Source organism: Vitis vinifera, chromosome 18 (genome assembly GCF_030704535.1).
Source record: "Vitis vinifera cultivar Pinot Noir 40024 chromosome 18, ASM3070453v1".
Taxonomy (NCBI): domain Eukaryota; kingdom Viridiplantae; phylum Streptophyta; class Magnoliopsida; order Vitales; family Vitaceae; genus Vitis; species Vitis vinifera.
This window is the reverse complement of record NC_081822.1, coordinates 5966676-5983647: the sequence shown is the minus strand read 5'-3', so window position 1 is coordinate 5983647 and position 16972 is coordinate 5966676. Positions and strand designations below refer to the sequence as shown.

At 37.6% G+C, this 16972-nt stretch overlaps 1 protein-coding gene across 3 annotated transcripts in view; it reads right to left on the bottom strand.

The window, feature by feature from the left end:
- Positions 1-16972, bottom strand: part of LOC100259143 (BEACH domain-containing protein B) — a 65607-nt gene that overhangs the window by 32299 nt on the left and 16336 nt on the right. For all 3 annotated transcript variants that reach the window (XM_010666119.3, XM_010666120.3, XM_010666121.3), the window contains 9 exons: positions 13314-13469; positions 13081-13122; positions 12407-12751; positions 6202-6375; positions 5816-5976; positions 5370-5685; positions 4847-5279; positions 4364-4700; positions 4035-4223 (listed from right to left, as the gene is read on the bottom strand). In XM_010666119.3, the coding sequence (XP_010664421.1) occupies positions 4035-4223; positions 4364-4700; positions 4847-5279; positions 5370-5685; positions 5816-5976; positions 6202-6375; positions 12407-12751; positions 13081-13122; positions 13314-13469 (2153 nt within the window). The remainder of the gene's footprint in view (positions 1-4034; positions 4224-4363; positions 4701-4846; positions 5280-5369; positions 5686-5815; positions 5977-6201; positions 6376-12406; positions 12752-13080; positions 13123-13313; positions 13470-16972) is intronic.

Genomic DNA, 16972 nt, shown 5'->3' with positions numbered 1-16972 from the left:
TATTGTTATTAAATAACAGCCCACAATTAGCTAATGTCCACCCCCTTTTAATAATCAGGTGAAAAGCCAAAATCCTTTCCTAGAAGAACTCCCAAGCAGTCCAAGGGAGCACAGGAACCTCATATTTCCTTAGGAGGAAAGGATCTCCCTAAGGTGCACTCCAAGACAATGAAACAGCTTAACTGAAGACTTCATCTTTGACACAACCCTACACCAACCTATCCTCACAACCCCTAAGCACCACTACCTCATCGAAATACTTAGGGACAAGCTCCATGCACTTTAGGTCCTAATTATAAAAACAGGAACAGGGTTCCTATGACCACCTTCACCAAAATTGTCCAATATTTTAGCAACCCAAGCCTCCTAAGTCACAACAATACTAAAAGGAATTGGGAATACCTACAACAAAAATTCTACCAAAAATTCAACTAGCCTCTCCTTATTGTCCCCATAAACCCACCCTAGCCTCTCATCCCCTTCCTTAGTGCGCCAAACCCTAAGCACTTCCCAAACTTTCCAAGAATAATGTTTCCCCATAATTTATCCCACTTCATTGCAAACCTCCAACACCATTTACCAAGTAAACTCTTGTTAAGATTTGACTGGTTTTTGATGTCTAAACCACCCTTTCTTCTATTGAAATAAACAACCAACTAATTCAGAAAATAGGGTTTCTTCCCTAGAGGACCACATTCAAATAGTAAGCCATGTTGAGTTTTTTCAAGCCTTAAATGCACCCACCTTCAAATGACAAAAAGGGACATTAAGTAGACAGGCAAGCAGGACAATGTACTCCGTCCAAGAGTTAAGTCTTCCACACTTAGTTAAATACTAACGTTTCCAAGAAAAGCAAGCCAGTTTATGGAATTTTTCTGATCACTTCCTAAACCATGGTTGACTTGGAAAAGGAACCTCAAGGAAGGCCAAAGTAGAAGGAAACTTGTCCATACCACACCCTAAGAAAGAAGTCAATTTCTCATATTAGCTCCTCCTCTAAAAGATTGACACTTCTCCAAATCAATATTTTAATAGGCTACAGGTGATCTTGAGGCGTTTTCCCCAAATGAAATGAAAAAAAAGCCTTGAGACAAAAAAAGGCCATTAGGGTTAATGTTAACTCGTTTTTCCTCTTCATCCATTAATTATAGTGATCTTTTTTCTTTTATTTATCAATAATAAGATAATGATATAATGATTATATATAAGCTCAATTAATGTAGTGACCAATAATTCATTTATTTCTTCTTCTCAATTTTTTTTTCCTTTCCATTTAAAGGGTTAATTAGTAGACAAATAAGCTCTTTTTTTTTAAAAGGCATAACCCTAGTCTTGGATGGAAAACAAAACTTATAAATCTATATCAAAACCCCATAAAAGCACAACCCATAAAACCAATGAATATTGAGACTTAAACCTCTTAAAACATGTATTTAAAAAAAAAGCCCATGAAGGCCCTAAGCCCATCAAAACCTTTTTAAATTTAAGGCTTAAGCCTTACTAGCCTTGAGGCTATAACTTCTTGGTTATTAGCCTCAACAAGGTCACGGTCAAGCCTCGATTACCCTATATTACTCAAACTATAGCCTCAAGGCTAATTTGCATATCCTTGCCTTAAGGCGAGTCTCAAGGTGTAATCCTCAATAGCCTTTTAAAACACTACTCTAAATTGGTTTTAATTCCCAAAACCACCTCAACCAAAAATAGAATCCACTCAAATATATCATATGCTCACTACACCTTACCCAAACAAGAGAGTGTCATCACAAAAGGGTAAAGGAAAAACCTCCATACTTTCTCCACCTCGACCATCTAACTTGAAACCTCTAATGAAGCTCCTCCCCCCTTGCTTTATTAAAGAAACAACTTAAGGTGAGTCTCCTTGCCTAAAACCCATAAAATTTGAAAAACTCATATAGTGTTCTATTCACCAACACTAAGAATCTCATCATCAAGATATAAAATTTAATTCACGTAATCAATTTTTAACCAAAGACCATCATACTAATTACAGATTGAGAAAAGCTTAATTAAAATGGTCATAAGTCTTCTTAACATCCAACTTATATTCTAAACTACGTCTCAACCTCGGGTTGTACCTCAACAATAGTGTCCTCTTGAATTTGAGCTTCCTAGGTATTTAAGTGGTGTAAGGGAGAGACACGATCCCATATCATATTTAAGTGGTGTAAGGGGGAGACACGATCTCATATCACTTAGGGTTTGCATCCTTTATGGTTAAGCTCAATCTTTTGTTATTAAGTGTGTTGAACAACCAATTTTCGTAAAAGCTTAAGCTTGTAACATTTGGGCTCATAATGTATATTATACACTCTTAACACCCTCTCTCATCCTGATCAAAAAAAAAACACCCTCTCTCATCCGTAGCCTCTATTTTTGGGCTTACACGTGGACTTAATAAATTGGGTAAATAAATATATGCAATGATTAGGTTCAAACACATGACCTCCCACCAAACAAGACTCTGATACCATGTTAGACAACCAATTTTCCTAAGAGCTTAAACCTATAGGATTTGAGCTCACAATGCATATCATGCACTCTTAATAGGGTGGATAGCTTATATAAAATAAATTAATTAATTAAACCTCCAATTAAATATATTGATTTGGAGATTGTCTTATTAGAAATAAGGGCCACATCTAAATATTAGCTTACTCTCCATAAAGGCATTCTGAGAATTATACACAACGTAGTCCTTTTAGACTTTTGTTCCTGGAAATAGGTTTTTTAGCAGATTTTTGGATGTTACTCTATGGAAAACCTTCTTAGCATGACCTCCATTGCCATGTTGAGTGCTCTCCACTTGTCCATTTATAACATTGGTGAGAAATGTTGGTTTCTCGAGTTCTTAACTCTATTCTTTCAAGTCCTTCCTATATAATCCTAAAGGTGGTGGCATCCCCTTGATTCAATGCTCATATAAAAGGTGAATGCAAATTAAAACCTTGAGCTTCAAAGGCAAGGAGTGCTAAAAAACTATTCATCACCCATTATTTATTTGCCAATGATTCATGGATGTTGATGGCACATCTTCACTTTAAGTGAAGCAGTTTGTATAGCACAGGAAGTTTTCTCTTTCCAGAGAATTAGTGATGGGGATCAAGACCATCCACTTTAATTTGAATATAAGTGTGTAGATGTGGAGAATAAGACAGATTCTATTTCAAATTAAATTAGGATTCCTACTCTTATCATAAGGTTAGAAGGTTTTATTCTAATCACAAAATTAGGAATTCTACTCTTATCAGTTTAGTATTTTATTTCATGTAAGATCTTGAATTGTTTACAGATAGGGTTGAGTACATCAAAGGAAGGCAACAAATGTTATTGTGATTCAAAATTTGTCCATGTTCCTCCTCATCTAACTTATATTCTTTCATCACCGACTTTCTTCCTTTTTTTCCCCTGTTCTCATCTAAATTTCTCTGTTACCTATATTTTTCTCTACCTTGATATAATTGCTTTTGTTGTCCTACATCATATATGAGGATAAGACAAATAAAAGGAAAGTATTGTGATTAGGTTGCAATAACATTAGTAACCAAGCTTGAAGAATTGGAAAAAAATTTGAAGAAAATATGTCATTAATCAAGAATATATATATGGCAGGGAGAAAAGTTGCAGAGGCAAGACAAATTGGGGATGGTGCGTGGTCTTATGTCTTATTTTCTATGATATGAATAATATAGCTTGGAAGAATGATATGATCTTCTCATCAAAAAGAATGATATGATCTTCAACAAAGATTTCATCGGTCAAGCGTAAGGTGTTTTAACTTTGCAACATGTTGTCTGGGTGATAAAACTCCTTGTAGGAAGAGCAGTAAAAAAAGTAATTACATGGTAAGGCTCAAGTAAAATATTTAGGAAGTTAAAAAAAGATCTCTAATGTAGAATCAGAAACAACTTCCTAGACAATGGAAAGAAATATTCCCTCTCTCAGAAATGTACAAAACTGTTCATTATCACGTTTGTTCATGCATTATTGAAATTTTCCTACTGAACACATACCTCTGAAGAAGATTGACAAATATGTGACAACCCCCTATCAAATTGACTTGTTCCAGAAAAGAAGCAAGCAATGATTTTTGAGAAACAGCACGAATAACCATATGCAGAACATCCTCAATGCATGCCATATCCTGACTCGTCTCGAAGAATGCTACAAGGGCTTTTATATCTGATGCTGCAATATTCTGCCTGCATATTGCTCATAGCTTTAAATTTTTTAAAAACATGATAATGATAATCAGCTACATCAGAATAAACTCATAGGGAAAAGGGTTCAAGAAGTTTGGAAACAACAGTGGGAGACACTACACAATTGAAAGACAATATACCTGACACTCATTTCACCAAGGCTTAATAAAAGAAGACGAATTTTACGTATTTCTTCTTTACTGGGTCTCTCTCCAATAACTTGTTTCGTAATGGGATGCAAAAGAGGCTTGCTTCCTATAGCAGATCGAGATTTTGCATTTCCCCAGTAAAATTGGCGAATTATATCAATAACACGTGGGAGCCGACACAGGCTCTTAAGCAACCTTGGGTCATTATCAAATTGCTGGATGAGAAACATGTACAGTTCACGTTGCACCTTGTAAACTGTGTACACCCAGATAAGAGGATTAAGGAAAACACTAGATATAGCATCTTTCACAAGCAGCTCTGACAAGCCTGACAGAAGCAAAAAATAATTATTAGAAACGAAACCATATTCAGAAAATTGCTCATCTACGTGAATACAAAAGAATGATCAAGCGCACAAACTAAAAGAAACACTTGCCACTTAAATAGATGAAAGAAGAGCTCAAGCTACATACCACAGCTTGCAACAACATTAAACATGTGTTTCAAAGCTGAGAGCGTCTCCAAATTAAGTTGCACAGGAGGAACTGATTGTAATAAAAATCCAAGAATTGAAAACCCAGAAAGAAGATGCATCTGGTGTTGGTTTGCTGAATTCTCGTCTAAGACAGAAGCTATAAGCTCAATGACTTCAGCAGTTAGACGCTCTTTTGTGATAGGTGTAAGCAATGTATGCTCCAATTTTCCACTTTCAACATTTTCATACCTATCAGACTGGGAAAAGAGAGGGAAAAACACGGAAACACCCCCAACACAGTAAATTATCTGCTGCAGTAATCGCCGTGAACATAACTGTGTGCCTAGCATCACTGTTGCTTCAAATGAATTTTTATCCAGTGCATGATCCAGGAGTGGGGAAACGTTAAACAGAGTCCGGCCATCACTTGCCTGAAAAGAAAACCAACTTCATTCAGCTTTAATAGCAACACAGAAAAGCAAGTTTAGCAAAGACTAGTCTCTCGTGAAAAGAAAAAGAACCTGTGCATTAAGTCCAAAGATAATTTTAGATGCAAGGCCGTCTTTAGCATCAAGTATTCCACTAGGCAATGGGTTATCATAAGAACTTGCAATTTCATTATCAAGGAAAGAATACATATAGCTAGGTCCTAGGGAATAGATACCCAGGACTTGCTCAGAAGTAATAACATCATTAAACATATAAATGGGACCAATCTGACCAAGAAAAGGGGATGACTCCTTGATGGAGTACACAGCATTCTCTTCTTCATATGGAGGCAGATTTATTTTTGTGCCGATTGTGCAACTTGTCAATAATTCACTGATTTTTGGATATCTGGACCAATCAGAACATGAGATTAGGGGGCAATTATTCATTCAAAGAAATCTATAAATTTTATGTAAGACATTAGAAAATAAAAAATACTAATAATGATTATGGCCAAGGATCAGAAGTGGCATGCTACCTGCATTTTTCAGATGATGCCAGATTTCCATCCACGTAACATCTCAATTGGCTACCCCCTGAAAATGCTCTCCCAATACTATGGGTTAGACAAAGAAAATGCCATTTCTTTCTGACAAGGTTGACATGCAGTGAAACACATTGTCGCTTCTGATTGATAGACTGCAAAGTTAAAAAAGTTTATGATTAATAGTTTGGTATCATTTTTCCATAACCTTAACAAAATAAAATACAGTTAAGATACAGCAATAACAAAGGCAGTTAACAATGCGATAAGTGAATCTGAAAAATTGTGCAAATAGAGCAAGATAGTTCAAGTGATGCATTCAGAGATAGAACACAAATTGGATAACAGAAGAAATTTCCAAGGGAAGACATATATCTTACCTCATAAATCAGCTTGTCCTTAGCAAGTGCAGCCAAGCATCCTCTTCCATTTTCTGTGAGAAAACTAAACAGTCCCATTGTCCCATTCCTAGGGAAGCTTTCTACTCTGAGCCAACATGAAAAAGAGAACCCCTTATTGAGAGGCCACTGGACAGGTGTTGTGATCTTGACCCCCTACAAGAATAAGAAAGAAAAAGAAGATTGGATATAAATCAGAATGACAAGATAGAATTGGTAACCGCATACCTAAGAAAGATTACAGAGGAAGAGAAGATATAGAATCTGTGAAGAGAGAGAGAGAAAAGGGAGAATCCCTAATTATTGTTATTGAAAAACTGTAAAAAAATACACATTGGACTTGGGTATATATATACATGTTAGTGGGACCCATAATACAATAAGGAAAGAAAAGGAAAAGGAAAAGTAAATAACCTAAATAACTATACACTATCTAGCACTCCCCCTCAAGCTAGAGCATATATGTTATATGCACCAAGCTTGTTACAAATGTATTTAATTCTAGGACCTCTGAGAGATTTAGTAAAAATATATGCTAGTTGATCATTTGAATTGACAAAACTAGTCAACACACATCCTGATGCGATCTTCTCTCTAATGAAGTGACAATCAACTTTAATGTGTTTGGTCCTTTCATGGAAGACTGGATTGGATGCAATATGCAAAGCGGCTTGGTTGTCACAGATGAGCTTCATCTGTTCATCCTTTCCAAATCTCAACTCCCGAAGAAGATGTTTCAGCCATATGAGTTCACATGTTGCCAAAGTCATAGCTCGATACTCGGCTTCAGCACTAGATCTGGCCACTACATCTTGTTTCTTACTCTTCCAAGATATTAGGTTACCTCCAATAAAAACACAATACCCGAAAGTGGGACATCTATCTGTGGGTGAGTCAGCCCAATCTACATCTGTGTAACCAACAACTTGGGTATGACCTCTGTTCTCGTACAACACACCTTGGCCTAGTGTGCTTTTGATATATTGAAGAATGCGGATTACAGCATCCCAATGGCTATCACATGGTGACTATAGGAATTGACTAACCACACTTACAGGAAAAAAAATGTCTGGACGAGTAATGGTGAGGTAGTTCAGTTTACCTACAAGTCGCCGATATCTCCCAGGATCTCCTAAAGGCTCCCCCTGTCCTGGTATAAGTTTGACATTTGGATCCATAGGAGTGTCTATCGGTTTACAGTCTAACATACCGGTTTCTTCCAAGATGTCTAAAGCATACTTCCTTTGGAAAAGAACCACACCGGAATTGGATTGAGCTATCTCAATCCCTAAGAAATACTTGAGTTTCCCCAAGTCTTTAGTCTGAAAGTGGGTGAAAAGGTGTTGCTTTAGTTTCTGAATACCATTCCGATCACTGCCTGTAATGACGATGTCGTCCACATAAACTACCAGATAAATACACTGCCCCGAAGAGTTATGATGATAGAAAACGGAATGGTCTGCTGTACTGCGGAACATGCCAAACTCCTGAACAATAGAACTAAAACGGCTAAACCATGCTCGAGGAGATTGTTTCAAGCCATATAGAGAACGGCTGACCTGCACACTAAACCAGACTCCCCCTGAGCAACAAAACTAGGTGGTTGCTCCATATAAACTTCCTCAGCAAGATCCCCATGAAGGAAAGCATTTGAATATCTAACTGATAAAGAGGCCAAGAACGCATAACAGCCATGGAGAGCAATAGACGAACAGAAGCTATCTTGGCAACAGGAGAGAAAGTGTCACCATAATCAGAACCATAAACCTGAGTATAGCCTTTAGCAACCAAGCGGGCCTAAAGGCGATCAACCTGACCATCAGGGCCAACCTTAACTGTGTAGACCCAACGACAACCAACTGTAGATTTACCAGAGGGTAAAACAACAAGATCCCAAGTGCCATTGGAGTGTAAAGCAACCATTTCATCTACCATTGCCTGTCGCCAGCCTGGATGGGAAAGAGCCTCAGGGGTGCTCTTGAGAAGAGAAACAGAAGATATAGCAGAAACAAATGCAGAATAGGGTGAAGATAATCGATGGTAACTCAAAAAATTGTAAATGGGATGAGGATTACGAGAAGATCGATTACCTTTCCGAAGAGCAATGGGTAAGTCAGCAAAAGGAGGCAGAGCCGGGGCAGGAGAAGCCGAAGGGATAGGAAGTGAGTCAGCAGGTACCTCGGCCAAAGAAGGAGGAACAACAACACGATGACGGCAATGATAAACCTAAAGTAGGCGAGAAGGCACTGCATCAGGTGGGGAGATAATAGGAAGGGGTAAGACTTCAGAAACAGGAAGAGACTCAGAGGTGGAGAAGAACGGTGAGTCCTCAAAGAAAGTGACATTAGCGGAGAGAAAGTAGCGATGAGTCTCAGAGGAATAACAACGATAACCCTTTTGAAGTCTAGAATATCCCAAGAAGATGTATTTTGTGGCTCTGGCAGAAAGTTTGTCCTGTCCAGGAGTGAGAATATGAACAAAGCAAGTACAACCAAAAACACGAGGAGGAAGGAAATAAAGTAGTTAGTCAGGGAAAAGAAGGTAATGAGGAATTTGATCGTGTAATACAGATGATGGCATACGATTAATCAAATAACATGCTGTAAGAACCGCTCCCCCCAAAAACGAAAAGGAACATGACTATGGAGAAAGAGAGTACGAGCTGTCTCAACAAAATGTCGATTCTTACGTTCAGCTACCCCATTTTGTTGAGGAGTATGAGCACAAAAAGACTGATGAATGATCCCATGTTGGGACATAAATGAAGTAAATGGTGTAGAAAAATATTCCCTAGCATTGTCACTACGCAACACACGAATAGAAATATTGAACTGGGTTTGGATTTCAGCATAAAATTTCTGAAAAATAGAGAATAACTTAACTCGATTTTTCATTAAAAATAACCAAGTACATCGAGAATAGTCATCAATGAAAGTGACAAAATACTGAAATCCTAAAGTAGACGCGGTCCGACAAGGTGCCCAAACAATAGTGTGGACAAGTTCAAAAGGAGACTTTGCCCGATTATTCAAACGCTTTGGGAACGAGACACGAGTATGTTTCCCAAGCTGACAGGACTCACACGCAAGCGACGACAAAGATGAAAAACTAGGAACCATTTTCTAGAACTTGGATAGACTAGGGTGGGTCAGGCGACTGTGGATGAGAAGGGGAGAATCAGTGGAAATGCAAACTGCAGGAGTTGAAGGCGCGGTGAGGTGATAGAGGCCTTGAGACTCACGTCCTATGCCAATCGTCTTCCCCGTACTCCGGTCTTGCAAGGTCACAAATTTATCAGAGAAAGTGATAGAACAGTTAAGAGTGCGAGTTATTTTGCTGATGAAAATAAGATTAAAAGGACACTCAGGGGCATAAAGGATAGAATGGAAAGGTAAGGAAGGGAGAGGATGAGCGAAACCAAAACCTTTAGCTATAGTTTGGGAACCATTAGCTAAAGTAACAGTAGGTAAGGCAGAGGTAGTAGTAATAGAAGATAAAAGATCCTTATTACCAGATATGTGATCAAAAGCGCCAGAATCTAAAATCCAAGGTCCAAGAGAAGATGTGTGGATAAGACAAGCAAAAGCATTACTAGTCTGGGCAACAGAAGCAACTGAAGCTGACTTGGTGGCCTGATAACGGAAATAGTCATACTCACTGTCAGTGAGGGAAATACCCTGAGATGTGGAGGAACTGGGAGGCTGAGGCGACTGAGGATCAGATGACTGGGCCACGTGGGCAGTGCGGGGAGGCCGCCCATGTAACTGATAACACCGATCACGAGTGTGGCCAAGCTTATTGCAATAGGTGCAATGAGGACGTTGGCCTCTACCTTGGTTACCACTGCGTCCTCCTCGAGAGCTAGTTTGAGAAACTAACACAGAAGAATCTGAAGTGTTATCAGATGGCAAAGTCTGAGTGGAGAAGATACAAAGGAGGCGAGCAAACACATCATCCAAGGATGGAACGAAGGAACTGCTAAGAATCTGATCGCGGACGGTCTCGAGATCTGGACGGAGGCCAATAAGCATAAGAACCATGAAGAACTTGTCAATCTGTGTTCGTTGATCCCCAACATCAGTAGTAAGAGGCATCACGGTCAAGAATTCCTCCTTAAGAGAGGCAATCTGGCCAATATAAGTAGATAAATCCATGTCTTGTTGTCTAACATTGACAATAGAAGAAGCCACCTTATAAAGACGTTGGATATCATTCGTGTATAGCCCTTTCGTCTGATTCCAAAATTTAAAGCATGTTTTGTAGGCCCGAAGATGAAGCAGAATCTTAGGATCAACTGATTGCCATAACACACTACATAACTGTGCATCTATCTTCTTCCATTGTACTCTGTCAACCTCAGGGATATCCGCCTCCTGCGTAACAAGGTGATCCTCATAACCTTGACCCATAAACCAAAGCTCCACAGAGGCAGACCAAGACAAATAATTTTCACTCCCAATCAATTTCTCCGAAGTAATCATAGGAGATCCATATATGACAGAGGAAAAAGTGAAACTTTTAGTAGCCATATCTACTTATCTGGTGAATGAAATACGTTTGGATCAAAGAGAGCCCTAATACGGCTTATCACAGACTTCCTAAGACACGTGCAGGGCTCGGGGTGGAGAAGAAGTCACCGGAGGTTGCCGGAAAGGCAGTTTAGAGGGCCGACGAAGGCAAAAAACCCCAAAAAATGCACTTTTAGGGCTCAGATGACACAAGCACCGATGGAGAGTGGCTAGACGGCGTCAGGCGAGGCTGGAGGTGGAAGCGCATGGCCTGAAAGTGCCCCACGCGCCCTCACGCGCCGGCGCGTGAGATTCAGGCTGCCGGAGAAGAGACGTGCGTGGCCGGTGGGTGGCTAGGATTCTTCCTCCGGTGCTTTGAGAAAAGTTGAAGATCTCCTCCTTGCGCACCTGATGGTATGGTCGGTGTCGGAAAAGGGCTTCGCCGGAAAAGGTCGTTGGAAAAATCGTCGGCAGTGAGGGTTTTCTGACGGCGATACGGTTGATCTAAAAGCTTTAGGAGATGGGAAGGGTGACCGGAATGAAACACGGTCACTGAAAGATTTCCCAAAATGGATTCACGGATAAACCGGAAATAATTAGGGTTTTTTTTCTCCCTAGGCTCTGATACCATGTGAAGAGAGAGAGAGAGAGAAAAGGGAGAATCCCTAATTATTGTTATTGAAAAACTGTAAAAAAATACACATTGGACTTGGGTATATATATACATGTTAATGGGACCCACAATACAATAAGGAAAGAAAAGGAAAAGGAAAAGTAAATAACCTAAATAACTATACACTATCTAACAGAATCCTATCCTCCTAAAGTGAGTCTTCCTTTAGACCCTCTTGCCCCCACCAACCAAAAAGATAATAAATAAAAGAATAAAAAATTCCACATAAGATTCCCAAAGAGCCAGAGTTATGAGGATTAAAACATCTAAACATCAACAGAAATATCAACAAGATATGGATACAAAAAGAAACTTAAAAATGATGGAAATACTATGAAACAAAGGAATAAGAAATGGAACTTTAGGAGTTATTTGTGTGAAATAATAATGAATTATTTGGTGACAAGGCACTATTACAAGAATGCAGTGATATAAGTTGTGTGATGTACAGGGTAAAAATCAGGTGTGACACAAGTATATTTCAGGTTGTATATTGACTCAAGAAGAAAAAATAATATATTTGAACACTGAAGTGTCATAAAATATTAATTTCTTACAGTAACAAATAATTTCACATGAATAAGAAGAAAAATACATAGTAGATAGCAAGTGAACACTAAAGCACAACATGAAGAGAAATTATGAAAATTTGGAAATATATTTGAATATTCATAAATTTCTCCAATAAGGCTTTCGGAGAGAAATCAATGAAATATCATAAACATTGGTAATAAGAGAATATCAGAACCACCTGACAAAAAGATGTCCCATTATGATTATAGGATCATCAGTACACAATATTATCACCAAAATTTTGCCGATACTTCTGATTAACATGAGATCTCCAAGAAATGGGCATCACCATTTTTCTCCCTAGTCAGTTCATTAGTTATGGCAGTTGCAAGTTAACACACCCAGAAACTTTGGAATAAAAAATTTACTACAGTTGTTCAGCTTAAAGTAATAATTCTTAGAAGTTGCTTTCAGGGACACCATAGGGACTTACAGAATCACTCCCATTGAGATCAAAAAAGGCAGTAGGTCCTTTCTCATTTAACATAGATAAAATGCTGGTCAACAATAATGAGCAGTACTTTTGCTGAGTCCCAATTTTCTTGCTTCGTAGGAGAGCAAAGATTTTGCGAATATCCTTCCCAGATATGCTATGCCCACCAGTGACCTGAATTAACTGAGCAATTTTCAAAATGACACTATCCATGTCCTCTTGCGAAAACCAGTCAAGAAGAAAATTAAGCATTCCTGCTCTGACACATGAAGCACGATTGGAAATGGAGTCTCTAAGCAGTTGCTGAAATACATTGAGCCCATAATGCCGTGATGAGTCACTGCTCTGCCCAGTTACAAAATGGCAAAGTAATGATTCAGGATGACACCAAATGATGTAAAAGAAAAAGCAAAAAGACTATGGCAATTATATGTAGAAAGAAATGGCAGCTCCAGCAGGGATGGAGCCAGAAATGGAATCTAGTGGGGCAAAATGAGAGATTAATTTCAAAGGGGCAAAAATAAGCCACAAAGTATGATTTAGCTCACTGGTTGTTTTGTTTCTCTTTAAAATTGAGGTCATAGGATCAATCCCTGACTTCGTAGCCACATTTTAGAAAATTAAAATTCTATCAGGAGAGGCATGATACTAGCAAAGGGAACTGAATTACCAACCTTCTGGAGAATACTCAAATAAAGGATAATTACATCTTCATTCTGAGTCAAAACAAAAAAGAAAGAAAACAATAATATGAGAACCATGAGATAGGCAACTGTATACCAAGGATAAATCCATACCCAGCATGCATGAAAAGAAATTAGAATTCAAGAAATCAGCAGACCAAATAAAAAGAGCACTGATATAGATGATACAAAATGTTCAGAGAAGATTTGCAATGCAAGGTCACCTTAATTACAGGGCTTGCTTTTATATCAAACTTTCCATCTACAAGCATGTCAAGCAGTGCATTTAGAAGCCCCTCACTTGGCCGCCATTGGCAAAACTCCAATAATAGACTTTGCAAAGTCTGATAGCCCTTGCCAACAAGAGCTCTAAATGCAGCCTGCAAAAATAAATTAATTAATCAGAAAGTATGATTAACTACAAATTAACACTCTGCATCTTAAAGTAGAAAAGAAGAAACAACAAAGGTGTATCCAAATATACAGATACCTGTTTAATTGACAATATCGCAGCATATCAGGAATAAGGTAGATGTCAAACAAAAAGGGAGGTGCAATGCTAGCACATGGGAGGTATACATGTTATGCCTACAAAGAAGGACAAAAAAAACAAAAAAGGTCCACAATATGTTCAGATGAGAAGAGCTTCAGTGTGATTGAAGATCAGGGGGCTTGAGCCTCTCAACAAGGCCTTGTTAGGGAAGTGGCTTAGCAGGTTTGAGGTAGGGCATGGTATTTAGGAAAAAGGTGATCATGGAGAAGTATGGGGAAATGGAAAAATAATGGTGAACTAAAGAGGGCAGAGAAGCTTATGATTCAAATCTGTGGAAGACTATCAGGAGGAACATTTTAGACTGGGAGTTGTCTCTAATAGGAAATTTTTTTTTTTTTTTTTTTTGATAAATAAAAGTATTGTATAAAAACCACCAAAGCAGTGGAAAAAGAATTACAAGAAAGAACACACCCCCCACTCCCTAGCTGAAAGCCAAGGTCAAAGGAGCAGCCCAACACACACCCTTAATGGGTTCCCACCCAACCAACAAAATCAACTAAGGTCGAGGGACCATCTTTTATAGACAATTTCGTCTCCGACCAAAGAAAATATACAAACGAATGTCTCTAATAGGAAAATCATTGTTGCAATTGTTGAATCCTTTGCTTGTTGTTAGAGAATGACCGATAAGTTGATTACTACAAGAAGGTTTCATTAATCTTTGACACCAGGTGAATGTACCACCTTCCCAGATAAAAGATTTGGAATCCTAGGTATCGTTTAAGGTTGGTTCCTTTAGCAGGAGACAGCGTGGAAAAGAATCCTTACAATGGATCAGCTTATTAGAAGAGGTTAGAACATGCTTAATTGGCAGTACCCTTGTATACAAGATTTTGAGTCTAGTGATCACATTCTTATTCACTACATTGGCTTATGGACCTCATCCATACCTGTAAGAGTAGTACAATATATTGTATCCTATCCTAAGACTCAAACTTCTCTCCCATACTTGTAGGCCTTTTTTCCTCTGACCCATGGATGAGGAACCTAGGTAAGAATGTTCATTGAGAGAAATAGTAGACCCTGTTTACAACCATCTTTGTTTGCTCTCTTGTCGAAACTCCAAACAAAAACTTATCAAGAAATAATGCTCTACCTTCCAATCTATCTTTTTCTAAGCCCTATATAACTAATCAAACATGTATATATTGCACTCAGGCATGTCAACGTTTAATTCTCTTAAGTTGTATTAGATACATATGTCCTCTCTATGCAAGAAAGTAGGACATCCCTCCAACCAGAGTCTAGTCCCAACAGTTTCTCCAGTGGTGTTTAGTTAGCAGCCTCCACTATTGGGTTGCAACATTGAAGGAAGCCAATGCTCCCACTACATTATAACAATAAAAAGTTCCTTCCATGTGGGTCTTATCATAATTAAGGAAAAAATTTGGACGTAGAGGAGTAATGTTACGAGTCTTCCATGTTGTATTCCCATTGGAGTATGTGCTGATGAAGATTTGTTCCCTATTGCAAATATTTGGCATAACTATAGTTTTAAAACATGCAAAGCACACCTAAGGCACAAAAGCCTTCAACAACTTAGGTGCAAGGCATAACACAAGGCATACGCCTAAGTGAAGATGGATATCAATTTTATAAAATATGATTCAAAATCTAATTCAATCAATAAAAAAATTAAGATTCTAAACCTTGAAAAGAAGCATTCAATAAAAAAAAATATTGAAATTGTATAAAGTTCAATAAACAATTAGAACTTTCAAGAATTAAGAGTATTTAAAAAGGAAGAGTAAAGTTGATAAGGTGTACCTCTTTAATAAGGCACATGTCTTAGCAAACACGACACTATAACTAGAGTGGTTGCCCCTTGAGCCTAGGTGTGCTTAAAGTGTGCCTTTTAAAACTAAGGGCATAATGAAAACACAATCAGGAGAAGTTGGAGCAGATGAGAATGTGGCTTGGTTTTCCCAAAGATATTTATGCTTTTGACCTTGTTGCCACTTAAATCTAAGCAGTGATACAATCTCTTTAGTGACAGGATTATAGACATAATAGAAAGTAACCTTAACAATCTCATAAACCCTTTTACCGAAAAGGACCCAACCAAATCTGGAAGCACAGACAGTTGCACATGACAACAAGTTCCACACCATTTCATCTTTCAAAATGTAAGGTAGTTTGCAAAAAAAGTTCAGAGAGTGAGCATATGGTAAGATCAGTCAAAAACCAATAGTTCATTATCCATGGCAATTTATCAAGTTGAATGTCATGAATTAGTGCTAGTAGTCAATTCTTGCAAACTGCAAGAAAGCAAATTCAATCCACTAGGTGTAATCGTTCCACTATTAGTAATACTATATCTTGAGAAATATTAAACCATGGCCCGCTTTTTGTCCAAAATAATAGGACTCAGTCGAGCCTTATCTTCTGGTTTTATTTTTAAATTCAAACTCCTAAAAATCAAACCTCCGGTTTCAACAAGATGTAATCTTTGTACATTCTTTTGTGATCTATCTTTTTGTATATATCTCTATGTATAGTGAAGGAGTTCTTTGTTTTGATCAAGTTTGTGTATGTGTGGGGAGGATTCTTCATTCTTCTCATGAACTCTTTATTCATAATTAATACATCTCTTGTTTCTAATATAAATATAATTAAAATTTTCATATGAATTATAATTTATCAACATCTAGTGTATTAAAAGATTTTTATTACAAAATCAATATAAATTTTTAAAAACTAATTAAAGCTTATTAATAATGTGGTAAAATATCTTCTTAAAGATGTTTCTCAACATGCTATTAAAATAAAAGACCTATAATAAATAGGTTCATGTAAAATTAACCGTAACATCAAAGTAAAATGATGCTTACCATCTTATTAAAATAGAAAATATAATAAATATATTTTCATTAATATTGTATCCAAATACCCACACTTATAGTTGAGATCCCTTTTTAGTAGAATGTCCTCAAATTTTGGGATGCAAAGGATCTGACACCTAAACATATACCCACACCCAACACCCATATCCTAACCCATGTAGCACAGTCAGTATGTGTCTTTGCATGAACATGCATTTTCATCTACAAACAAATAAATGATAGAAATTTAGAATTGTATGCATAATGAAAAACTTAGAAACCAGCAAGCCAGTAAGCAAGAAATCTCAAATCATTAAATTAGAAGTGAAAAAAGGTCAAATGATGAAGTTGGTTTCCAGTGATCTCAGATAGTTTGCAAAACAATCAAAGATGACTAAAAGATAAAAGGTCACACATGCTATTACACGAAATCTCGCAAAAATTATTTGTATCGAACAAAAACATGAAGGTAAATGGAGCCATTGACTAGTTTACTAATAATCATAAC